Source organism: Pleuronectes platessa, chromosome 1 (assembly GCF_947347685.1).
Source record: "Pleuronectes platessa chromosome 1, fPlePla1.1, whole genome shotgun sequence".
Lineage (NCBI taxonomy): Eukaryota > Metazoa > Chordata > Actinopteri > Pleuronectiformes > Pleuronectidae > Pleuronectes > Pleuronectes platessa.
In genome coordinates, this window is record NC_070626.1 from 18,207,962 (window position 1) to 18,234,476 (window position 26,515).

The window sequence follows — 26,515 nt, forward strand, 5'->3', positions numbered from 1 at the left end:
GATGTGATGTTCTGCTAAAGTCTGAGCGTTTACAAGAAATGGTCTGATGGAAGCGATGGTTGTAAAAGTCTCTGCCCACGCTGCGGGACGTGAGGGGGGGGCTGAAAACGCAAGTCACAAGTTTACCCTGAGCTCCGTGTGTGTGGGGGATTTCTGCGCCCACTCAGCCCACTCGCGTCAGAGAGATAGTGCTGTGCAGGTGGAGCAGGAGCAGTGTGTGTGTGTGTGAGGGTGGAGGAGCTCCATGACACCCGATCGTGTCCCTGACTACATGTGTTTATGATCGGATCTTAATAACAGTTCAGATCCATGTGGTGACCAATACCTTAAGTTATAGGAGGGAGAGGGGACTTTCGTTTTCTATCCACTTTCCTTATCGCTGTTTACTCAGGGCTCGTGGTCACATAAATGCATACATCTACATTACAGTTATTAGTCAGGGTCCTCCTCGCTATTCTAGCCTTTCACTTTATCCACCATAATGTCAAAGTGTGACGGCCTGTTGGGGCTGGAACTGAAACAGGAGTTGGTTCATTTATAACTCAAATATCAACTTTCATTTAGAAATGTCAAACATTCCCACTTGTGCTCAGAGGACCGATTGTTTTAATTTGTTTTACGTGAAAGTTATTTGACAATTGAGGGTTATTTACAAAACAACTTCCCTTGAACACATCAGCTCAAGGGTTGGGAACAAGTAAGAGATCATTAGTCTTCATCTACTGACCAAATAGAGATCTAGTTATTAGGCCATTAATGAAGACAACAATCTGCTGATTAATTGACAAGAATAATTATTATTAGTTGTGAACCTGGAGTTATATTTCAGTTGATACAGGTATGCCTAATGTCACACGGAGTTAAAAGCTTTAATTCGCATTTAAAAAAATTCCAATCTGCAACAGGATTTATTAAATGATTTTGTTTTATCAGTTCAGTTCCTCTGCATCTGACAAACAAAAGTAAAATTAGCCAACTCAACTCACTTCAAGTATAAGTATTGGAACTGTACCGACTGCATTACACAGAACAGATACAAGTCTCGCCCTCAAATTCCAACTGCATTTCCTCTTGCTGTTACCTTTTGTTAGATTTACAGGAAGCCTAACTTAATGCTTTCTGTTTATGATAATTGGGTGAACACCTTCTTGGAATCTCAGCCAGGAATTAGCCTGCCTGAACATGTATTACCCGACCAGACATACATCAGAAAGTCGATTCACTAGGCAGCCTCAGAAATAAAGCAATGCAAATAAAGAAAATCTCAGTTTGAGGCAAATGCAATTAATTGGCCAAAACCAGGAGATTCACAGAGATGTCAATGCACCGCCTCTCAGAGATTAGTTACAAGGAAACCTGAGGTAGTGCATTTCCTGCTTAGTTTGATGAGAGCAAGTTGCATTTTTGAAAAATAAAACCTTTAAGAAGAATGTCTGATAAGTTTCAAAAGTCTGAAAACTGTTCTATATGCATATCCTTAGTACAAAGTAAATTAAACCACAGGGCTTACTTGGAATTATGTTTATGAGGGAAAAGCTGATCTACGGAGAATATGTAGTTCAATATTAACCATGTTAATATTCGCTTCATTTATTTACACACAAACACCATGGTGTTGATGGTTATTTATTACAGATTTATTCCCATTTCAATATTTTTAACAATCACTGCATCGTATTATAAACCAAACCAAACAAACGTGACATAAAAACACACACAAAAAAACTGAGGATACTCATGAAATTATAAGACAAATCAATTTAGTCACAAAAAAAAAAGATAAATCAGAGCTTCATTAACATCAGGAAGACTTGCAGAGATCCTTCATGTGTGGTTATAGATTGATGCAGCTGTGCTTCATGTAGCTTCTGTTTAACCCGTTATGTATTACTTCAACCTTTCTCCTTCATATGTGTGTGTCTTTACAAAGCCACAAAAGATGAGCAACCAATACTCTTTACATTATAGTTTATTTTAAAAAGTTTTCCCAGTGTAATCAGATATCAAGTACAGTAACTAACTAGGTGAGAACAAACACTGTTTATTACATGGCAGTGATGTGCGGCGGGATTGTATTTATGGTTGTTGTAATCTCTGTAAGTGGCCAGCCAATCTAATCCTACTTGGTTATTGCCTCCTATGAGAGTGTGCAGTTTGGTCCAGCTTGATTGAATTTAAAGCCTTGGGGGAGGTATGCACTCCACGAGTGTATCAGTATGTTCCTTTAGGACTCCAGTAATAATCAATCACATCTTTAAGGCTACCAAGCTCAATGCTGCAGGTGTGATGTGCCCACATGGGAGTGTAGTGTATTCATCATGGCTAAGGTGCTGAGGTGTTGAGAATAAGGCGTCAGTGAGAACTGATATTGTGGCTGTACTCATGTAAGTGAGCATGGGAAGTACAGCTAGTGAAAAGGAGTCTGTTGATCAATTCGAAATCAACCTCCATGGCGTCAAGTCGACTATGAGCGATTCAAATCAAATGTCCCAAAAAAAAAAGGTAAAAAAAAAGGCTCATAAGGGGGCATTCATACAAATGCCTTGGATCTAATTATATTTTAAGGGTTGATTTGGAATTGAGAACAGAATAATAGCTGCTGACTTTTTCCAGGCAGAACCGGGCAGGAGGACTTTGGCGTGTTTCAGCTGCTGCCCTCAGGATCATCAGCAACAGACGGCAGAGAACAGACAGCTATACCACGATTTATCGAGCGCTGATCGTCTCCGCTCCTCTGGCTCGCCTGCTGCTCTGTGTACAGGCTCAGGAGGGCTTCCACCTGCTCCTGGTCATTGAATGGACTGGGACGGAAACCGGACTGTAACCATGTTCGGTACTAAGGAAGAGAGGAGGGACAGACAAAAAGAATTAAAAAAACAACAACATCTCATCATTGGGTTAAATCCAATAACATCACAGTGTTCAATCCTTCAACTTTAGCTGCACTACCACAATATTCCACTATAATATACACATCCTCCCAATTTGGCGGTATATTCAAGCTGGTAATATTTCCCCATATTACCTGTTCCTTCCGTATTTTTCTACTTAGCTTGTGTACAGTATGTGCACCTTTGTGGCCATAAATATTGCAGCTGTTTCTTTTTTTAATTGTAAATTGATATAATATGTGCCTGGTATCTTGGGTCTATTCCACAAGACCTGAGTTGAGTTTTTGCCGTAGACAGACAATGAAGAATCAGTCACCATTTACTTAATTATATTTGAATGAGCTCCAACATTACTTACCCTTGAATCCCCTAATGTGTTTTATGGAGTTAAACACTTAACGATAGCAGTATAAATTGTGTGTTAAAAAATTATATGAATTATTTTGGTATTTTAAAATTTATTGCCACTAGAATGTAGAGTTTTCAGAGACTGCATCTGGTCCAAAAAGCAAGAAATTGCACAAAGGATGCCCAGGAATGGATTGTGCAATATCTTATTATTTTTTCGAAACACAATGTGAATTGAAAGTCACTCTGAAAGTAATACATTCATTTCACTCAAATTTGTATTCTCACTGGCACCTGAAAGTCCAAACAGTACAGCTCTGATTCATAGGATCCAGATAACTGTAACAATGAATAATCAATCTAAAGCACAGTATCAAGATAACACTGTTGTAAAGGCTGTGATATCAGGGGTTGTGCAAGATGCTGACCACTGTAAATCTGTCATCATGAAAAAGAAAATGAATCCAGTCATCAGCTACAAAGTCTGTTTGAGTGTTCCACATGAAGCTGACAAAACGTTTTGATTGGATGTGCACTGTAGTATATTTCAGCCACTTTGTTAAGGTTATACTGTAGCTGTAAACACGTTTGTTACTTTGAGGCTTATATCTCCATAACTGTTTGTTTGTTGGTTGTTTGTCCGTCTGTCTTTCTGCGGGATTACTAAGAAACTACTTACAGGAAATCTTGTATGACCCGAGGGCGGGACATGACCCGAGGAAGAACTCGTTAAAACTTTAAGCAGATCAAGATAAACTGGAGGATCCCGGAATTTACTTTCACTTTCTTTCACATGGTGAGAAAGGGTGTTAGCCTTAGCGTAGCGATGTGCTCTTTGAATGCCTGTATAGTTACGGTTGCATTTGCAACAAAAAAACATTATTGTCCTGAAGGGCCCATATTTTACACCTTGCTGGGATTTAATGCAAGGTATTAGTACCCCTACGATGATATATCAGTGGTTTAGAGTAAAAAAAACTGCTGCAATGTGTATTTCGATGTCCTCTCTTCTGCCTCGCCCTGGTCCTGCACATGGAACAGGCTGTTTTTGCCTGCGTCTCTTATTATTTATGAGTCCTTCCTCTGATTGGCTCACTGCAATTTAAGTGACACGCGACCAAGGCTATCACTGGTCTCATTCTGGCACATTGACGAACTCACTGGTAAACACAGCAGAAAGTCACGCTGTTATGTTTTGATACAGCTATAGCTATATATAATTATTTTGTATTCACTGTTCATTTCATTTATTTTATTGATGTTTTTGAAACATTGTTTTTTATGTTGTCGTGTTTTTTATCTGCCATGTAAGGTGACCATGAGTGCTCTGAAAGGCGCCTATAATTTTTTTTAATTATTATTAATATAGAAACCAGCCACATTTTCACAGTCGGTTACAACAGGATGTTTCTGAACGGTCAGTTACACCGTCCTCATGTTTGTTCAAGTTTTCACGAAGGAGTTTCAGTCCTGTGTAATGTCCACGTTACTACTGAGTAACGTGGACGTGGTGGAACAGCTGTATCCGTGAAGAGTTGCTGCTTGGATCCCTCCACGCTGCAGTGTTTATTCATTGTTGTTTGTTGTGGTTAGCCTGTGGTAGCTAACAAGCTGCTAGCTCAGCCACATGTCTGCTCTACCTTGAGGCTACCTAGTATATACTGACCCCGTTCAAGTAATTACGGATAGTAAAAGCCCAGAAAATTTATTTTACAAAATATGGGCCCTTAAAGGATTCCTTCCTCCCTATTTGAAGCTTATGTGAAATTCAACATACAACATACAGATTTCCCTTAAAATCCTCGAAATCACTGCAAGATCTACAAGCAACAAGTAGTTGTTTCAGTCATGTTATGTTGCAAGGTGCTGACAGTAATGCGAAACACGTGATGAGCAGAACCAACCTGATGCAATCCCAGCAAACCCCCTGCAGTTCCCCTTCTGTAGTCAATGGTTAGACAAGTGCCACCGTAATGAAATCACGCACAGGGTGCCTTCAAGTAACTACAACACTGCAACATTTTAACAGCTGTGAACAGCTGCCAACAATGTGTTCCTATACAACACATCCTGTCAATGGCAAAATGCTGTGGAGACAATCACTCGAAATAAAATCCAAAAAGAAATTCACTCACTCCTTAAAGTGTGAAAATACAATAAGTAAATGAAAAAAGCAGCAAGCTTTCTGATAACTCGTCAGTAAGGTTTAAACCAGCTTTTTAATTCAAGCATGTGTACCTGTCATATACTCAATTACACTCCCTGATCTTTTGTCTTTGTGAAAACATTCTCCAAACCAGAATGGAACTAAAACCAAGAAGCCACTTAATATTTCCTATAAGTGGTGACATTCTTCAAAGTGGAAGTAGACAATTCAAAAGTATGAGTGTTATAAGGCAGGATCACGCATTATGTACCCAAAAGGCTCCTCACCTGTCAAACAGCAGAAACCTACTTGTGTAAATATCCTCACAAAAGTGCCCCCTGATAAACAATAGCATTAGATTAGGACCCCTTGCTCTGTGCTCAGATTTTAATCTCAGAATTTAATCTTCCGACATCATTCAAATTAATAATATGAACCTTACACAAATAAATTACCGATCAGTGCTATGTTCTTATAAATGTATTATCTGATACACAACTTTTGTTTCAAACCATCTCCCTGATGTGAGATGTGATGCTCTCTGCTGCTGTTGACTTTTGGGCTCATGCTGTGAAACTCAGCAGTTTCCACACAGGCATCACAGAAATAATGATCTACTGTTTATTTACCTCGACAGTAATTACACATATACAAACATTAATGAAAACATACACAAGACAGTCCACCTGTCAGGTATATCACATTCCATGACAACATGAGAACCACAATTAACGGTAGGGAGGTTAACCACGCACTGCATGTGGAGCGGGATGCACACATCCTGTAAATTCCTCAGCAAATCACCAAAACAGCACGTAACACACAAATGCATTTGTGCACTGAAGTGATGTAGAGCTGGGGGGGGGGGGGGACGTGCCCTAATTTCTGATGTCTGAGACTTTTCATTCATGTAATTATCATCATATGAGTCAAGTGTATTCCGAGGATGACATATATCATACCCTCAAAATGTCATGCTCGTTGTCTAAGCTCTTTCCCTTCAGTTCTTTTCTATGTTTGAAATTTTGGGGTTTGAAAATTGTTAATTTAAATGTTTGTATTATTTGAGTTCGGACTACACAACTTTCAAAGTTGTCGCATCCCTGTGCAGTTCACAATAAACTCTTTGGTCTCTGGTGATCAGGAATCTTGCAGTAGTTGTAAGTTCATACTATATGACAGTGGGTCCATACTACAGGATCTTCACAAGGAGAAACCCCAGACTAGTATCTCTAGTCTCCAAACTACGTTGGATCATGAAAACACAAGCATGAAAAGACACAGTGAATCTAACTGATCTTTCTGCTCTCTTGTGTAATAATGCTCACAGAATACATCAACCTGGAGCAGACGGGGAGGACGTCATATCAAAGTGCCCCCCCAGCCTGTGTAAGAATTCATCATGTCAGTGTTCCTCTGTGTGTTATTGTGTGTACCTCTAAGACTTGCGTCTGCTGGTACTCCTGCAGCTGCTGCTGGAAGCCGTAGTTTGGGCCGACAATAGAGCGAACGGCCTTGACTGCAGACAAACACTCATCCCAGCTGCAGTGTGTGACAGTCATCAGGTAGGCCACCACCATGGTGGTGCTGCGGGATACACCTGCCAGACTACAGCAACACATGGGATCAGTTTGGTCATCGGCATAAAGCTGTTGGGTCCATAACACCATTTTTCTTCCAGATAAATGACCGGTTAATGTATGCTGAATGCTTCTCACAGCTGAAGGCTTACATGCACAGTCAATATGAACTGGTGCACTTTCAACAAGGAGCTGGTTACAGCATTAGATAAAAGAATACCAGTGAACGAGACACGATCCACCATCCAGGCGACATTCATGGATGAAGCTGATGCACCTTTTAAAATGCTGTGATCTGAAAAGAAAACAAAGCACACATGATTCTGTGGTGTATAGTATGGAATATAAAGACAAAAGCTTTGAATTCAGTATAACATCCGTATTTTGGGCTCAGGAAAGTAGTTTGCTTTTGACTAGGCAGAGTGTTGTCCTGGTTGAAAAGGTAAAAATAGAGTACACATAATAGGATATGAGAAAGAACACCTCGAATTGAAACCTGGGGCCTTAACTTCGTCTGACAAACAGTTCTGCCGAAACTGTGATGTGCAGTTGTGATTTTGACTGTCGAAACTACAGGTAAATGTTGACATTAGTCCCAGAATGAGAAAGGTAGTTTGGACGGATTTTTATTTTTAAGTCCTAAGAAAAAGACGTATCGGAGACTAGTGATTTTTCTTTCCACCACTCCAACTAGTCATGTGAGAAAAAAGGTCTGGTGTGCTCAAACAGAGAGTTGTGGTAGACCAGAGCACAGACTGTAGTTACAGACAAGGGAAGTACATGTGCTCCTCTTTTTCAGGCCAGCATTCGTTAAGTCTGTGTCTCAAAACTAAGTTAATATTTTGAACCTTTTTTATCTTAAAACAGTAATTGTGCTTTCATTAGGTGGACCATGTGTGTTTTCATTACACACATCAGATGGCCATCTCAAAGACACAAGCCAACCAAGACAAGAAATCATTAAATCCAAACTCTATTGTACAACAACAACAACATAACAAGAGGTGCTTATGATACAAGATCACACAAATCCTCAGAATGTAAATCTTTAACACAACATAGTGCAACTGCTCCTCAAATCTCCTCTTGCAGTGTCAGGAAGCACTGATGGTGTTTTGCATAATCAAGAGCTGTGTGGCTGATAGCAGCGTCTCCTGAGGAGCAGATGCTGGTTACTCAACAGCAGACAGAATAACAGACAGGGGCCAAAATAGATCGACTGCCACTTTTCTTTTTTACTCCTTCCTGAGATCCAAACTCTTCTTCAGAAGATGTCGCCTCAGCAGTTTTAACCTCCGTGCTTCTCTAGCACAGAGGTTTCCGGCCAACTTGTTTAATATGCCAAAAAATTACCTTGTGACAAAGTTTCGACGTTTTGACCAATTGAGGCAAAAAATTAAATAATAACCTACAGTTAGTTTGACCTAAAGTACATCCAGTTAATTGTGTTTAACATGCAGAGTCCTTGCACTCATGCAAATCTCCTTCCCTTGGCCAAGTAGACTATCATTAAGTACGTTATTACGCAAAAACTGCAGGACCGATTTCCATGAAACTTAGTATGACATCTAGTGTGCGTCACGGAGGAACCAAATTTGCTGTGGATGTGGATAACTGGTCTATCCAGGATTTTTTTCACTTTCTTTAACATTGTGAGATATAAGCTATTTTATTTAAATGTGGTTTCATAAGGGGACTGTTAAGCCTTGGAGGATGTATGCTCTACTGACTTTAGCTTTGGAAGTGGTTATTGTGCATCTTTATGCAGTGCAGTGTGCACAAAGAGCAAATAACCCATAGCACACTTTTCAGGAGTGTTCACCCTGGCCCTCGCTCCATTTCACCTTTGTTCCGCCACTCAGAGTCATCGCCCACTGTAAGCCTGACCATCAGATGGATGATTCTAAGGCTGATTAAAGGTCCAGTGTGTAAGATTTAGGTGAAAGGGATCTATTGGCAGAAATTGAATATTAAATAATCCTAGTGAAGTTTACACTATTGTGTTTCATCTAAATTGTACAATTGTTTTTTTCTTTTTCCTAGAATGGGCCCTTTATATTTGAAAACGTAATAGTAACGCTGGGAGCGGGACCTATACGGAGGTTTTTATGAAAACTGAAGCCGACATCAGGTTCTCTTTCATGTTTGAAAAGCAAGGGTGAGGTGAGGTGTATTCATGCAACATGCAACTCCACCACTAGATGTCACTCAATTCTACACACTGAACCTTTAAGACTGGGACGGGACCTTTTATTTAATCTAATAAGGTTTTGTGAGCTTGTCCTTGTTCTTGTAAGGGTCTAAGGTTAGCTGTAATTTTCAGAACATTTCTCTCTATTGTTACTAATATGTAAGTGATAAAGCCAATTGAGGCAGTAACTGTGGGTTACATAAATGGCCCCGACTTCCTCACATCCATCATATTTATAGTTCTTTTACACAACTTCCAACTGCTACAGTTGCTCCAAAAAAAACTTTGTAGGAAAGACCATCCCTGCTTTTGGACCATACAGAGGGGAGGGGCCATCGGAGCTGGTCATAGGGGCCCCTAGGTGGTGGCGAGCATGGTGTGGCGGCAGTTGGCCTCACCACTCCTATCAGTCAGACCAGTGATTGTGACAGAAGGGGTTTATTAAAGCTCTGGGTGGTCGGGGCCAACAGCCAGATGTCACACTAAAGTTTCCTTCCTGTGCTGCCTGAGGGAGAGACGCTTGATTGCAACAGTGGAGGTCAAACACCTCCAACAAACCCAATCAGCAATATCCAACCAAACGCTGAACCTCCAATCACATTCACTTTCACTCTGCTCCATTTTCTTTTTCACAAGCTAAAGCAACAGCGACTACAATGACTGCAGAGCACAAAGTCACAACTTGCAGAGTTAGAGCTCCAAATTTAGGCAAAAAAACCCCAACATTTTGTGTATAGACATATACACTATATATATAACTCTACAGTAATAGTCTAAAAGCTACTCTGTACATTCTTAATTGTTCTGTTCATGGTCGACTGGTTCTAAATTAACGTTTTGACACCAAGAATCAGTGTCCAGCCTGCATTCAACCAGGCAGAGAGTCACAACTTGGTCTACTTGTTTTAAGCAGGTTAATTGATGATCCCCATTCAAGCATGATGAATCCCCTTATTCTACAGTCCAGGGCACCGCAGACATGGACCTGTGGATGGTAGAGAGGGCAATGTGCTTCCAATAAACATGTATCAAGTCAACAGCAGCTTTTCACCTTTCAACAATAGTATAATGCATTGGGGATATATGCCCACCCTCCACGATCCCACCTCAGTGCAGGAACCCTAACTAACCAGTAGAGGATGCACATCTACATCCACTCTCATTAATGCTTTAAAACTGCAACCGGTGACTGTCGCTTCGGTTTCGTGCCTTTAGCCCGTGACAACTGTTTAATCCAGAATAACTACAGCTAGGGTGTGCGTGAGGTCACAGATCCTTCATCAAAATTGACACGCTATGACTAATGTGTTATGTTAGTGACCACTGCAAGGGCGGAGGGGGGGGGGGCAACTCATCCCTCTTTCAACACAGGTTCAGCCTCCTTATGAACAGAGACTCATCAAACACACACTTTTTCTCTGCATCTCCTTCTCAAACTAGCACAAGTACGACATATACAACACAGAAAATCTAAAATTTTAGTGCTCAATATTTATGAGTGTCACAGAGTTAATTTAATACTACTAATACTTAATTTAAAATCGTTCACGTAAATTTTCTGTTAAACTCTTTTAAAAAAAATCATATAATCTTAGTAACGGTTTGTGCCTGTGTCACACCCAGGGAACACAATCCGGTGGGTATTGGTGTTGAAACCATACTGCATGACTCATTTTAGGACATTTAAAATCCATGTGTTTGTGTGTGTGTGTGTGTGTGTGTGTGTGTGTGTGTGTGTGTGTGTGTGTGTGTGTGTGTGTGTGTGTGTGTGTGTGTGTGTGTTACTCACAGGTTCTGGCTGGAAGCATCTGCTGCATGAATACAAAGATATGTCATGTCCTGTAAAACATACATGAAAAACATTAGCACAGCTGAAACCAGACACAGACCATGCATGTTATATCTGAATTAAGGCCGGGCAATAAAACAATATCAATAATTAACACAGTATAATTTTTGTCAGTTGCAATATGTCAGAGTTCCAACATATATTGATATATTGCTTATGTATTGTGTAAGCAGAGGGAGGAGGTATGACACATAATTGATTTTCCTCATATTGTTGAACGTTTATCAAGTGTTTGTCTTACTCTGTTTATAAAGACAATTTAAAACCACAACCTTCATTCAGGACCAAAAATAGGTCTGCAAACTACTTAAAATAATTGTTATTGTAAAAATTATTGATACTGACTGATATGAAAAAAATTGGATTAAATGTTTGGCCATTTCACCCAGCCTTAATCTGCATTTACCTGTGATTCTTACCTACATTTATAATACAGGCAAAAATCATGGCCTATTTTTACAGATGAACATCTGTCACTCAAATCTAAAGCGAGCCGTAGTTCTTCAAAGACTTGCTCACGGAGCAAACTCTTAACTAAATCTAAATAGTAACAGGATAACAGGCGTTTATTAGCACTGTGGCCGTCTAATATGAATGTTTTCTGGGGTATAACTTAATTCTAATAAACACAGAGTAAAAGATATTTTTTCCTACAATGAAGGACATGTAGTGGATTCTACAAAATACACAGTGGAGAGCAAAGCCCTTTGAAACCAATCACTGTCATCTCATATATATGTACATGTATATGTATATGTAGAATAAATGGATATGTGTCTGTAGTAGGCAGTCTGAACTAAGACGGTTATAGCTAAAGATTCTTCATATTATTTCTGGTTTTACTTTCCCCCCATCTCTTAACATGCTTATTAATGAGCATTTAAGGGAATAGAATAGAATAGAATAGAATGCTTTTAATTCTCATTCTACAGCGACATTTTCCTTGCATTTTTCAAAACATTCACAAGATAAGTGACAACAAAGAAACGAAAGAAAGAAATAACTTCTCCTCCTCAGCCATAAAAAAATCCCCTGCTCCAACCATAACTCATCACCACCCCCTGCTGGCTGACAGGACACATCACAATATTAAAGAGGCGTGCATGATAGATAGATAGATAGATAGATAGATTACTTTATTCATCCCCGAAGGGAAATTAAGTCGTCATAGCAGCCGGTACATTTGAATACAATAAAATACAATACAATAGAATAAAATAAAAAATATTGAGGTAGAAAGAATAAAAAACAGAAACACAAGATAAATAGGTAGATAAGGTGCAGTGGCAGATGATGGTAATAGTACTGATGATATGATAATGTTATATGGTAATGTTATTGTTAGACAGTATATAAAAAATAGTACAGTGTATATAGTATATAATATAACATAATATATATTTATATATGATAGTAATTATACCAATATAATAGCAGTATATAGTAATAATGGCAGCAACAGTATATATGATAATAATAGTAAATATAATAATAATAATAATAATAACATGTACACATGTATAAATATGTGTATATAGACTTATATATAAAAAGAATATACAAAGAGTATGATATAATATATGATATATAGTACGGGTATAAATATAAGTATTTGACACAATAGATACTATAATATACTATGAGTGTAAGAATATGTAGACAGAGTGTGCAAAAGACAGTATTATTGTATAAAATGATATATAGTATCAATATGGTTTATATTAACGCATATCACATATGCGTTAATATGGTCTCAGCATGTCACAAACTGCAGGCCAACCTTGATAGTCCACTTACCTCAAACACAGGTTTGGCATTGTTGTACACAGACAGGATGTGGGTGATGCCATTCTTCGACAGACTCTCCCTGTTCTCTGAATCTGGAACCAGGAGAGAAAGGAATAATCAGTGATTATCAGACCACTCACTCAGACCAGTTAAGTTGTAAGCGGCTGCAGAGGCCGGCCAGTCAGCTGTTTACTGTCCTGCATCATGGTTTGGTACCGTTTATCCTGTGGTCACTTAAACTATTCATAAGCAAAATACTTGTGCCCTCGTGTGGACTAAAGATAGAAAGCTTCACATGCCATATTAAGTGGGAGGGGGCTGTTACCGGCCAGGGAAAGAACACACTAATAACTGTTGGTTATTTTATGGGACAGAACAGAAGAACATCTTTTAAATTCATATGTTTTATGGCTTAAAACCTAAATACTGTATAAGGCACAGCATTTAAATTGAAGCCTTGAAATGCAAGGTTTAAAATACCCTAATAACTCAGGTTGCTATAATCCACCACTCATTCTTTTATGCATTTGTGCCCTATTATAGTGACCTTGTGCCTTTTGGACCGAAGGCCTGACCCTGCTCTTCTGATTCTATCACATATAGGAGAACCAAATCAAGTCACATCATGTTTCTCTTACCTCTTATATTCCCCAGGTAGAGTCCGTCAACGACCTGTGAAGCAGCAGTCACAGACATCTTGGGTTTTCGAGTTAGATATTCAACACAGTCCAGCATCAAAAACTTCACATGAAAGCAGCAAAGGGTGGTGGGTTGAGCCAGATTGGATTTAAGGCTTAGGGCTTAAGAACCAAAGTACCAGCAAATGAAGCCTCGGCTGCAGCCAAACAAGGCCCGAAGCAGCTATGTGTGATTATCAGTGCCGGGAGCAGGGATCAGCCACTGAGTGTTAGAACCTAGGCAGTAGTACCACGAGAGGTCGAAACTCCAGCAACACTTACAGTATAGACCTATATTGTCAGACCAATGCATTTATGTGTTGACCAATCAGTCTCCAACATCGGCCTAGGCAATAAAGTCATGTAAATAATTACATAATATTATTTTTATCAAGAGCAATAAAACAGAAGCACAATATATATTAATATAATACGTATGCATTGTGTCAACACAGTGAGGAGGTGTAACACTTAACTCTTCCACCTCACAATTGTTAAATATTTAGCTGTTGATCATTCTCTGCTCATAAAGAAGTTTGAATTGACAACCTTTACCCAGGAGCAACAATGTGTAGGAAATAATAACGTGACATTTATTGGGATATTAAACGATATTGACAGATTTAAAAAAAAAAAAAAAAAGTCCTCTGTGCTTGTTAGACGTAGGTGAATTGTGCCAGAAACCTTTTCTCTGTTTGTTCTAGCACTATGAGGCAGCGGCTGTCTAAAAAAATGTTAACTAAACATGAAATAAAAACTAATAAGCACAGTACTAATGAACAATTTATCTGCTAATGTAAAGTCTGTTTAATGCTAACTTCTCTTGGTTTTACTTAGGTGCATGGTTTCAAAACAAAATGCAGCTGAACAAGTGTTTTCACAAAACATAGTTTCACTTTATTTCCGTAATAATAGTCTGGTCCTGTCAGCTTCAATTACTGATTTGAAACTAAATGCTTGGAGCAGCATAAATCTTGTTTTGAGCTGTTTACACATTTTGGCAACATTGAACGTTTTGACATAGTGTCAGGATCAGAGAGGCAGAGCAAAACATGTGACGTGATGGACTAAGATGAGTCAGGCAGGCATCACACACCCACACTTAACATACCACTAAACAACAACAACAACAACAATACAACACCGATAAGTAAAGCAGCACGAGCAGAGCTTACCTTATTCATGCCATTGCCCATGATGCGTCTGGACCAGTCTGAGCTGTTCACATGAACTTTGACTCTAACAACAGGAAGCTGAACTAGGCACAGCAGAGACCAACCTCAGCCGCTACGTTTGTTTGTTGATCGACAACATCATCAGGTAAAGTTACACGATAAACATCATCAGTCCTGAAACACTGACGTTATGCAGCGGCGCAGACAGCAGTTCCGTCACAGTGACTCGTCTTCCGGATTGTTTGGATCGCTTCATCCGGTAAGTGACGTCATTAAAGCGTGTCGCCGCCTTCAGACACCGGCTCATATGTAAAAGCTTTAATATAAATACATATATATACAAAACGTGTGTGCATTTAAGCACGTGTGTTAAATTCTTACCCAGCGAGCAAAACTGAGGATTTATTTATTTTGTCAACATTTGCTGCTTTCTATATTTATACTGTATTTTTAACAAGATGAACTTAATCGATCCTCGGCCAGATAAAAAAACAAGAGAACATATAAAGGTATAAAGCAGAATAAAAAGTGGGCTTTAAAAAGATAATGTATACTGTATTTGTGCATTATGTATAATTCAGTCAGACTATGTATTTGGCACTTTTTTATATAAACACATCAAAACAACATATAGAGAAACCATTAACTTTGTAAATGACAATATTCGGACTGGGAAATGTTGAGAGCTTTGGGTGAAGTGTTTGTGATGATGTGTAACTTTGCAAATGTATGTAGTGCCCCCTCCTGACAGATATAAGAACTTGCCTGTGTATATACACTAGCTGAAATTTACAGTAAGATTCAATGGGTGGAAATACCATCAGTCAGAACACAGGGTGACACCAACGCATGTTCAAATGTCTATCATGAAATATAGTTAGTCTTTTGTCAGTTAAAATGGCATTTGCCACTGTTACGGCAAATAAATATATTTATCCTTTCAAGTCAATGCACTGTTGACAACACGATTGAAACTTATTTTCATCACTGACAAAGAAAAATGTCAACTTATATCATTGAATAAATCCAAATAGTTCTGTAGTCGTCTTGATAACTGCATGGGAAGGTCTGTACAGGTGTTTGTCAGCGATGGACACTGATGGGTTATTTTCAAAGCCCATTGTTATTGTTCATAGTTTGTGTAGTATGTGGTTAATTTTAACAATTTAAATGACTAAACCTATGGAGACAAACACAATGGTACTAGTCTGAGATACAAGTTTGGCAAATGCCACAAAAGCCTCCGTCGTTAACTTTTTAAAAGTTAAAGAGTAGTTTTTAAAAAATGCAAAGCTACTGCTTCTTTTAAGGATAACTTTTTGGGCGCTAAAGGTACCAAACACTATACTATTATTCCATCAAAGTGTCCATTCAAAAATACAGTATTTTTCAAATAACAAGCATTAAGTAATATTGTGTTGTTTCTTCTAATAGAGCAAATTACCTCAATAAAAATTGCCTAAATCTACTGCCCCAAATTACTGATAAACTTATTTAATGTAAAAACGTTATTAATGCAGAAGTCAAACTCCTCACAACTGTGTTTTATCATTTTACCTTTATTCTCATTTTTATAATACACAACGACCTTAAGAGGAAGAGGTCTTCCAAATCCACGATCTGAGGTATGTGGACAACTGATAAATACAGAAATATAAGTTCTTTTGAATTGAGTTGGTCTGCCTTTGTTTTCAAGTATGTGTTATTGTCCTCTTGGTCCTTCACTTCTTCCACTGCTTGTTTTCGTAGTCCCACTTGGCAGAGAATCCCTCAATCGGGTTGATTCTCATGTCGAGCATCCTCTGCAGCTCCTTCTCTTTCCACTCGGGTGCGAATGTGTGTGGGACTGGTCCATACACTGCAGACAGAAAATAACACATGTCAAGCAATAAGCCTTATCAGTAGAATAACACAGATAACTACAATCCTCTGTTTTTCAGCCATATTTCTCATGCTTACCATACTTCCTCTGCCAGAGCACAACGAACCCAGTGAAGCCAGTTAGGAACAACAGCCCTGCGACCACAGACTTCCACTCTGCTGATCCCTGGTTCATCTCTGCAAAGCTCTGGTCGAAGCTGATGCGGTACACTAACAAGTAGAAACACACAATGACAGGTGGTATAAAAATTGATAAAGTGACAGAAGCAGAGAGATAAAAATCAGTTCCACTAAATAATGTGAATATTAGAGCAAGTCCTACATGCAATCTTCTCCTCATTGGAGAGTGTAGCCCAGGAGCCCATCTCCTTCTCCTTCAGGGACTGCTGCTCTACAGTCAGGCTCTGCACAAAGCGGATGTCTGGGAGGGGGTTATCTGGCCTGTCAAAGTAGGCAGGCATAGCGTAGTCGTCAATCTTAGCAACACCTGCAGAACACAAAAGCAACTTATTAATTTTCTGGGACATAAGAAAATTTGCAGGTGTGATGTTTGGGCCCCTGTGCCTGACCTAGTATCCAATATACACAAAAAAATGACATCACTCAATATTTCAAATATATTAGAGAAAGATTACAGTATTAATAAATATGTGTCTAGCAATCTCTAATTAATTCACTGTAAAATAATCAGTTACTTTTCCAGAGTACACAGCTATGGTGCGATACTGAGTGAATGAGAGGGAAATTAGGTCGTTTCTAAAGCACCAGTCAGACTCCCATTGAAGGATGGACAAAAAACATTTGATTTTTTCCTTTCGAGATAAAAAAAAAACAACCATCTGTGCTTTTGAAAGGTCACCAGCTTCCAGAAAATATTAAACCTACATCTGGGACACATCAGTGACTATTAATGTCCACATTTCTCAAGTACACACAGTGACTATTAGACGCAAGCGGGATCTGTTGTTATATCACCCACCAGAAATACAAAAAGGACCAATGTCCGTTGGAGTGGTACTCACCATGTCCTCCTCGTAGGCAGATAGATGTGGAGAGGGCACGTTTGCCGACGAGGCTCAACGCTCTGGTGGCCAGCATTCTGCTGAAAAGGTCACAGGACAGATTGGAAACTCATTAAACATACTATCAGCTAGCTTACACATAATCACTACATGTAATATTGATCTCACAGCTACACTTTTCTAACATCGTAAATAAAAAATGATCCCGATCCTTCAGGGGACGTGATAATAAGGATATAAGGTGCATTTTCCTTCAATGGTAAATGAAGAACTGCTGTTTATAAATTAGTACGTTCTAACATTTGATAATCTAAATCCACTATATCAAACTGAATGAGTTCACATAGTGAGAAACATCGCACTATCTGTAAACATGTCAGTAGAGTTGTTGATGTTGAGACAACGCATCCGCCGACAGGTCAGCTAGCATTAGCGTTAGCCGCACACACAAGGTCACAGCACCAGAGAAAAAAATAGCATAGAAACAACGGTTTCTCCGGGACATTCGACTTTAACTCAACCTTACACAACCAAGCAAGACTAAATCCATGTGCCATTATAATAGTATCTGTCTGCGCAGTGCACCTGCCTTCGGGAATATGATGCTACAAGCTAACGACAGCTAGCCGGTAATTTAGCTCGTCCTAGCTCCGCTCGGCGCTGACAAAGTCACCGGGACATTTCTGCTCAATTCGGTTAAAACTACCGCTTCGTCTTACATCTAACGTGTGTGTAAGGTCCCCGTGTGTGTAGGTGACGGTGTGCGGTGGGTTTCCAGCGGCTGAGTAAGATGCAGGTGTTGTTTAATAAAAACGACCTACTCTGTCTTCCTCGCTCCGTCCGCTGATGATCAAAAAGGAAGTGTGATTGCGACCGGGAGCGGAAGTACGTCAGCTTCAATAGGTCATACTGGGACACAGCTTGAAGTGTGTCCCCCACCACCCGAGATGGACCAGGACCCGGCTCTACCTTGCCCCACATTGGTTGAAATTTTGACAAAAACCGCAGTGATTTGTTACAGTAAGAGGATGCCAGGATAGTAAGCCAATCAGAGGCAGAGTGGGGCGGATCTTCGCTCATCTCGGGTGGGAAAGAACCCATACGGCGAGAAGGAAGTTCACCTCGTTTTACGTCTCTCCACTCTGGTCTACGGCACCACCGGGGCTGCAGAGCAGAAGATAGATTAGCTTCTCTCCTCCTGTTACATCCTGGGACTCCTTCATTTCTAAAGAAGAGTATAAACAGACAGGTGTGGTTGCAACGCGTTCGTGTTCACGCTACAAGGATCAGCTTCCACCACGTGTTGCGGCAGGAAGCGGTCTCTTCTCCGGGCATGTTAGGATCCGTCAGCTAACAGCAGTACTCCCTCCTCTGCGTGTAGCCTCTTCTCTGCTGCTGCTCCGGCTGCATCCGTCTTTGTTTTTCTCTTAATCAGCCATTCTGCTCATCGTCTTACGAAGATGCCCATTCAGCTGACAAGCCAGGCTTACTGCAAAATGCTGCTGCATGCGGCCAAGTACCCGTGCTGCGCGGTGAACGGGCTGCTGGTGGCGGAGAAGAGCAAGGAGAGGAAGAAGGACAGCCACGGGGACATGGTCCTGTGTGTGGACTGCGTGCCGCTTTTCCACGGAACTCTGGCTCTGGCTCCGATGCTGGAAGTAGCTCTAACACTGGTAAGTGTCCGTCAAGTTAAATATATACTCAGCTGCAAGTGAACTGGATAGACTGGTCTGCTACAAGAGTCCTGCAGGGTCTTGCAACATGACAAACTGTCATGCGAGACGAGACCCTTTTTATTTTGTGTTCAACTTTTTGGGTTGTAGATGAATAAATGTCAAGGGTCACCTGCTGATCCAATAAATAAAGAATCAGCACTACAGGGATGATTAAGTTTAATCAACAGCTTACTAAAGTAGATTTGACAAAAATGTAGAGATTATAACTGTTATTAAAGGTTCAGTGTGTAGAATTTAGTGACATCTAGTGGTGAAGTTGCACGTTGCAGCTGAATACCCCTCACCTCACCCTATCCTTCCAAACATGAAAGAGAACCTGTGATATCCTTGAGTTTTTATAAAAACTCAAAAGATGTCTAGTTTGGGCTACTGTAAAAAACATGGTGGCCTCCATAGAGAGGACCCGCTCCCGATGTAAATACAAAGTATTTAAATATAAAGGACCCATTCTAGGTTTAAGAAAACAACATTTCATTCAATTTAGGTTAAACACACTGAGTGAAAACATCACTAGTATTATTTTATATTAAAATTCTGCCCATAGATCACCTAAATCTTACACACTAGAACTTTAATCCAGAGCAGTTTTAGATTACAATCAGCTACATGTACCTATCACCCAAAATAAAAGAAATTGGTAACTTTTTACTTTTCAAATCAAAGTTATTAATTATGTTATAACTGGTTGACTTTAATTTCAACAAACTTGACTAATTGAAGTGTTTTCTTTAAATTGGTAAACAAATGTTTTTATTAAGTGCAACTGCAAATTGAGTGTAGGTCTCTGATCCTGTTTGTCTTTACTGTCCTTCATGTTGGCTCCACATCTCCTCCTCTTTCAGATCGATACTTGGTGTAAAGAAAACAAATATGTCATCGCTGGATATTATCAAGCCAACGAACGCACAAAGGATTCAAGGTACAGAAAAACAAATCTAAACTTACATCGAGCTGATTTGGGAAAACAACCAGTTAAAAACTTTGCCACAAACTCCCCTGAAATGTGATGGACTAATAAATGTGTGGATCCTCTCTCTTTCAGACCCAACCAAGTAGCAGAAAAAGTAGCTGCCAGGATTTGTGAGAACTTCCATGATGCAGCAATTGTCATGGTAATAGCAAATATCAACTGGTGTTTTTTGACTAAAATGGTGGTTTTACATGTTTTTGTCCATTTACCTCAAGTAGTGTCTGTTTCTGTCTCCCAGGCAGCCGCTGCTTTTATCTCTTTCTTATATAGAAATATCTAGAGAGTTTGAAAACCTGAAAAAAGTTATTTGTCCCAACAAGCACGTGGCTCAGCAATCAGAAAAGAAATGTTTAGCTGCAGTGCATCATTGATTGAAGATTGTGTACAAATAATCCGAAAGGGACCACATGAGTCTGTTGTGCTCCTGCACTGAACAGACTGCTCTTAAACAGCTTCTTCACAAGTTTGGTGATTCTCACTAGTGCCTCCATGAGGCAAGACTTTTTTTAAACCGGATGTTTTTTTTACTTTATCACCAGCTAATAATGACATAAACGAAAAGCATCATGCACAGGGTAATGGGTTGGATGCACAAAGCAAGTTTTCGAGTTTCTACAAAATTAAATGTCAATGTACAGACAAAATTCATTCATAAGCTGTCTGTAAGGTGCTAGAATGTGTTACTATAAATGGTTAGCCAATGGCCAAGTACACAGTAAATGAATTGTAAATTATTTCCCTAAAACAAGCCAAACACTTGCGTGTTCTTATAAGGTGGTACACACCAGTTATTTAACCAACATAAAGTTGCCTCAAACTTATTCTTTCTGTTTTTTTCAGGTGGACAGCAGTAGATTAACAATTAGCTGTTTCGAGCCCATTGTGCTCATCTACGATCATCATGAAAACAAGTGGAAAACCAGAGAAGTGACTTCGTAAGTTTGTCTCTGTCTGGGAACTTTTTCACTTCCGGCTTGTATGGTCTTTGTGCTTCTGACTTCAAAGTTTCCTGTGTTTTTTCATTCATTCTTCCTATTTAGTAAAAATGTTATATGTTACATTGTGTAGGAATCTTTTTTGGTGTCAATTTCCAAACAGATTTGTCATCTTTCTTCCAGTGAAACTTTTGAGGACTGGAGCGAAGCACAGAAGATCACGTCTGCACTGCTAGAGGGCAGGTCCTACGAAAATCTGATTGACTTTGATAATCACTTGGATGATCTAAGGAACGACTGGACCAACCCTGTGATCAACAAGTCCGTCCTGGATCTCTGCTAAGACCCTGAGTCAACAGCAACCTGGACACACACACACACAAATATTGCTGCCATTTCAGCGTGCATGATGCTACTTGCTGTGTAGCACAGATGTACATAAATGCTGAACATGTCGTCTTTGTTCCATCAGAAGGTTCCAGCTCTGATGGGAACATGTGGAGTCCTGACCAGTCTGGCCAAAATCTCTTAAGGGCAAGCACCATATGTGCACTGTTTGCATATGTCCGCCTTTACAAGGTGCTGCTGAGGCGGGGAAGGAGATTCTGTTTTTGAATGGAACTTAATGCATTTTTTTCCAGCAATGGTTTGTGTTTATTGAATGATAGTTATGCGCATAGAGTTAAATTCTAGATTATTTGATCTATTTATCCTCTCAAATTGCACGCACAGTAACCATAGAGATTAAGTCCTAAATTATCAAAGAGATAGATTATTTAACTACTGAGAAATTAGATCAATGACTATGTTCTTTATTAAATTTTCATTTTTTTTATAAACCTTAGACAAAATCCCCATGTCAAAGTGTAGTCTGAGGATTTCTGTGTAAAATTTGATCACTAAAAAAAAAAAAAACTAATAAAGAAACATAGATTACATAGAAACAAAGAGCCAGGAATTGTTTAAGGTTTTGTATTATTGGACTTAAAGTAACATGGCAGCTGGATGCATCAGCACTGACTGAAGGTTGTTGAGTTAAGATATTTGAGTTTTAAATCATTAATGCAAACATTTCTATAATGCATGTCTCAGAACATCAGTCTCAGTGAAATATTATCAAATTGATGATTGTTGCTTTGAAGATTCGCTCACAGCTCCACTGAATCAGATCTCAGGGATGGGTGCATTTTAGTTGTTGGCTGTTTTAAGAATTAGATATAGTAATATAATTTATACTTAATTGACCACTTTAAATTCATCTAGTACAGAAGTAAATTACTATTTGAGATTGGAATAAACTAGAAAGAGCTAATTACTTATTAAATGACTGTGGAAATCACATTTTACAGGGACTTTATAAACTGAATGTAAAATGAAACTTTTTTTGTGGAAAATTATAAAAGTCTTTGTTGAGGTTGTCATTAAGTAAATTATTTTGTTTGTATTTGACCACTGCCTTGACACTAATGTTGATACAAGTTGGAAAAGATGTTTGGTTTATTTTTTCTGTAGCATAAAATAGCTGGACCAGGATTAATTTAAGGATACAAATGTACAATTGTAATCTTGTAAACTTAAAAACTCATTGATCACCAACTAATGAGGTTAATTACAAAAAGACAGTTAGCAACTCGATATATATTTCAAAACAACACTTAAACTTAGTGCATGAACAAAATTTCAGTGGGAAACATTACTTTTTTAAAAAGATTTTGTATACAGCAATGGTCAATAACATACAATTACTTTATTAAATGTGATCGTACAAATTAAGCCACAGAAGAATATATTAAGCATTCAACAACATGAATCCTACTTACACAATAGTGTATGTAAATACTGATGCTTCTAAATTTGTAATATTAGTTTTCTAATTTCAATCAACAGTACTTAAAGGTTAACTGTGTGTTATATAAGTAAAAGACATATATATATATATATATATACATCCACGTATGAATAACTAATACTGTCTAAAAACCCTCACTTATTGGTTTATAGAATCAACGTTGCAATGCTCTTCATCACTTGGTCAATGTGTGCCACCTAGCGGTTATTATATGCAACTGCCTTACTATCACATGACCCTCCTTTGACTTTCCGGGCCGGACCATTTAAGGAGCGGACAGTGTTCTCAAAGGCAACCGGTTCCTTAACAAAAAGCCTTTAAACTGTAATAATGTAGAAATCAGATTTCCAGTGTTGACGTTATTAGAAACATAAAGTGAGACACGGAAATAAATTGTAAAAGCGCGTTAAACGCCGCTCACTTTTTTGACGACATCTCACTTCCGGTTGATGACGCCGCCGTGCTTCCGGGTGTCTCGCAGCGCGGGAACGTTTCTCAGTGTTGCGGTGAAGTTTGTGTGAAACAGTAAAAACACACGGACGTGATGGATCCTGCAGAGGTGGAGTTCCTCTCGGAGAAGGAGATCGTGAAGATCATTCCAAACTTCAGTCTGGACAAGATCTATCTGATCGGGGTAAGGAAGTGCGTTGTGTTTGCTAGCACCTTATTTTACACGGTTCCACAAGTGAGCGTAAACCAAACTGAACCATCTAATGGCTTGTTTATATTTACCCTGAAGCTCAGTGTTGTAGTCACACGTGAAGCTATAACCCCACAGGTCCACTATACACAGCTTGTGTGTTGGTGAAGGTGGAGTCAGGAGCTTGTATGTGTGAACTGGAACCTTTCTGCTCGGTAACGTGTGTCCCTGTGTCTTCAGGGGGACCTGGGCCCCTTCAACCCTGGGCTGCCAGTGGAGGTCCCGGTGTGGTTGGCTCTCAACCTCAAACAGAGACAGAAGTGCAGAATCGTTCCTCCGGAGTGGATGGATGTTGGTAAGAGTTGAAAACAAATAAGTAATAATCTACATGTACATCTACATGTTTTCCAAAGCAGAGGGTTCCAGCTAATTACATTAAGAATCTGTTACCCTGTTAATATGCTTTTAATTTTCTAAAACGTACTACTATGATGCTACAGTCAGTGTTTGTCTTACTTTATTTCTTTTACCACACAAATACGTTTCTATATCACTCTATACCTCTCCACACCTTTTAGACACTTCCACACAAACATCATCTGTCCAAAAGTAAATCCCTAGATGCATAAAAAAGCAGTGACTGGGACCCTATTTTTCTCTGTTTGAACTAGACATGGGATGATTTGTAATAAAAATGAGATTAGGGATTATTTAGAATCATACAAAGGCAGTTAAGTAAGATTATTTCCCTAAAGTTAATGTTAAGATTCATGTTGATGTTTATTTACATTATCAAGTTTTATAGACTTATAGGATAGGGCTGGTGTTATTCTATATATTTCTTGTTTCCTATAAATCCCAAACTTTATTTTTTGTAGCCTTTGGAAACTATAGCACAGAGGAATATGTTATACCAGGCTTTCTTTAGGATGATGCTTTCATTGGTGTCTGATTTCATGGAAGTATCCTTATCCCTCAATAATTTCTGACCTTTCCTATCAACCTGTCCTTTGTTGTTCAAATGCATCAATACATGGCAGGAGGATTAAAAAAACCTCAGATAAACCTATATTTAATAACACATACACAGATTGGCTTCATGTGGTGATTTGGTTCATGGTCTCTCTGTTTGGGACCTGGCTGTTGATGCTCTGCTCCACTGTGCAGAGAAACTGGAGGAGATACGAGAGCTTGAGAGGAAAGAGGGAACGTTTGCTCCTGTTCCCAGTCCGTACTACATGGAGCTGACCAAACTGCTGCTGAACCAGTGAGTCGTAGAAACCCGAGTCACGTTCATTATCATCCTTGTATTGGTCACTGTAGCTCACGTAATGGTTTGTGTGTTTCTGCAGCGCGTCAGATAATATTCCTAAGGCAGATGAGATCCGCACGCTGGTCAAAGACATCTGGGACACGCGCATTGCCAAACTCCGCCTGTCCGCCGACAGCTTCATCAATCAGCAGGAGGCTCATGCCAAGGTACCATTTGACACCAATTTGTTTATTTGTCAACATAAACCTAATTTGATTTAAACATTTAAGCAAAAATACTTGCTGGTTTTCTTTCTCGGCTGTGATAGTTAAGTCTTAATTTTTGGGTTTTGAGATGGAGGTCTAAGAAACAAGCAATATGAAAATGTTGCTTTGGGAAAAGGCATTTTTTCTGACATTTAATTGTATGCATAATCAACCTGTGAATCACTGATACTTAAAACATATTAGTTAGGATATTTGTAACCGAGCTATACACACATGGAATCTGACAAACAGCTCTGAACATTCATGAGGTTAAGTTGAACCTTGGAACGCTTTCATTCTTTCTTAATCTGAGCGATTGTCTCAAAATATTTGGGATTTCCCTCTTATTCTTTATTTCCTCTGCTTCACTGTGATATTTAACAGCAGGAGGACATGAGCTCAAACAATCATCAGTCATTAGAGAATAAATGTAATATGCAGGGTTCCTACGGTCATGAAAAACCTGGAAAAGTCATGGAATTTTAAAATTATATCCCAACAGTTGTGGAAAACTGATGGAAATTTGTTATATTCATATTTTCATGTCGTTCATTTACGCTGAGTTTAAAATAATTCATATGCTTTGAAAAAAATACGCTCAAAATATAAGCAGGCATACTTGGGTTTGTGTCATTTAAGGTATACTGAATGCTTTGGAATTCTCTTTGTTAGTTTGAATGCTGCATTTTGTCACTTTTTTGCTTATACACCGAGAGTTCACAAAATGTTCGGTCATGGAAATTTAGTTAAAAGTTATTAAAAGTCATGGAAATCCATTGGTCAAAATGTGTATGAACCCTGAATATGTTATCTTTGCTTGTCAAAGAACTAACATTGTCCTCTGTCTCTCTGCGTCCTTCCCTCTGTAGCTGGACAACCTGACTCTGATGGAGATCAACACCATTCGATCGTTTTTCCTCGACTCTCTTAACTTTATGTACAAGCTACGTTCCAATATGCAGCCTGCTTCCAGTAAAGGAAAGGCAATGGACTATTGATCCACTAGTTTAAATCATGCTGAAGTTTGAATATTGTCCCCTTGATGTGGGACAGCTGAGGACAAAGCCTTGGACCTGTGGATTTATTAAGAAGAAAGGAGAAGAGTTTTCCCCCTGTGTATTTAAGGGTTACACTTCTCAAGGGGAAACTCATCCATCTGTACATATTGACAAGCATATAAGCTTTATATGCGTCTGCTGTTTGCAATGTGCTTATTTAATTTAATGTCAGTAGTAAAAACAACCACCTTGCATTTGTGTTTCAAAATGTAAGAAAATAAATGTTTTAATGTGTATGTGGAGTCGTGAACGAGTGTATAT

General features: G+C 39.0%; 4 protein-coding genes across 8 annotated transcripts; 2 read left to right on the forward strand and 2 right to left on the reverse strand.

The window, feature by feature from the left end:
• Positions 1-1,610: 1,610 nt before the first annotated feature.
• On the reverse strand, positions 1,611-14,894 carry dusp22a (dual specificity phosphatase 22a). 3 transcript variants are annotated; one of them, XM_053440177.1, is made up of 7 exons: positions 14,646-14,894; positions 13,432-13,465; positions 12,803-12,885; positions 10,946-10,995; positions 7,186-7,260; positions 6,822-6,993; positions 1,611-2,836 (listed from the first exon to the last, which is right to left on the reverse strand). In XM_053440177.1, exons 1-7 carry the CDS (start codon positions 14,664-14,666, stop codon positions 2,645-2,647), a joined length of 627 nt encoding a protein of 208 aa, XP_053296152.1. In that variant the 5' UTR covers positions 14,667-14,894; the 3' UTR covers positions 1,611-2,644. The 3 variants fall into 3 exon arrangements, with proteins under 3 accessions (XP_053296152.1, XP_053296080.1, XP_053296002.1); XM_053440105.1 differs by having other exon boundaries at positions 13,432-13,489; XM_053440027.1 differs by having other exon boundaries at positions 13,432-13,534.
• Positions 14,895-16,188: 1,294 nt separating this feature from the next.
• Positions 16,189-18,448, reverse strand: LOC128456261 (cytochrome c oxidase subunit 4 isoform 1, mitochondrial). 3 transcript variants are annotated; one of them, XM_053440389.1, is made up of 5 exons: positions 18,370-18,448; positions 17,549-17,628; positions 16,849-17,013; positions 16,605-16,736; positions 16,189-16,503 (listed from the first exon to the last, which is right to left on the reverse strand). In XM_053440389.1, exons 2-5 carry the CDS (start codon positions 17,622-17,624, stop codon positions 16,367-16,369), a joined length of 510 nt encoding a protein of 169 aa, XP_053296364.1. In that variant the 5' UTR covers positions 17,625-17,628; positions 18,370-18,448; the 3' UTR covers positions 16,189-16,366. The 3 variants fall into 3 exon arrangements, with proteins under 3 accessions (XP_053296364.1, XP_053296446.1, XP_053296524.1); XM_053440471.1 differs by having other exon boundaries at positions 17,549-17,625; positions 18,370-18,441; XM_053440549.1 differs by having other exon boundaries at positions 18,268-18,384.
• emc8 (ER membrane protein complex subunit 8) lies at positions 18,448-22,607 on the forward strand. The gene is made up of 5 exons (XM_053440289.1): positions 18,448-19,221; positions 20,127-20,203; positions 20,327-20,396; positions 21,095-21,189; positions 21,373-22,607. The coding sequence occupies exons 1-5, from the start codon at positions 19,009-19,011 to the stop codon at positions 21,530-21,532; spliced, it is 615 nt and encodes a 204-aa protein (XP_053296264.1). The 5' UTR covers positions 18,448-19,008; the 3' UTR covers positions 21,533-22,607.
• Positions 22,608-23,474: 867 nt separating this feature from the next.
• Positions 23,475-26,490, forward strand: gins2 (GINS complex subunit 2). The gene is made up of 5 exons (XM_053420921.1): positions 23,475-23,672; positions 23,919-24,033; positions 24,846-24,945; positions 25,031-25,157; positions 26,066-26,490. The coding sequence occupies exons 1-5, from the start codon at positions 23,583-23,585 to the stop codon at positions 26,192-26,194; spliced, it is 561 nt and encodes a 186-aa protein (XP_053276896.1). The 5' UTR covers positions 23,475-23,582; the 3' UTR covers positions 26,195-26,490.
• The last annotated feature ends 25 nt before the right edge of the window (positions 26,491-26,515 follow it).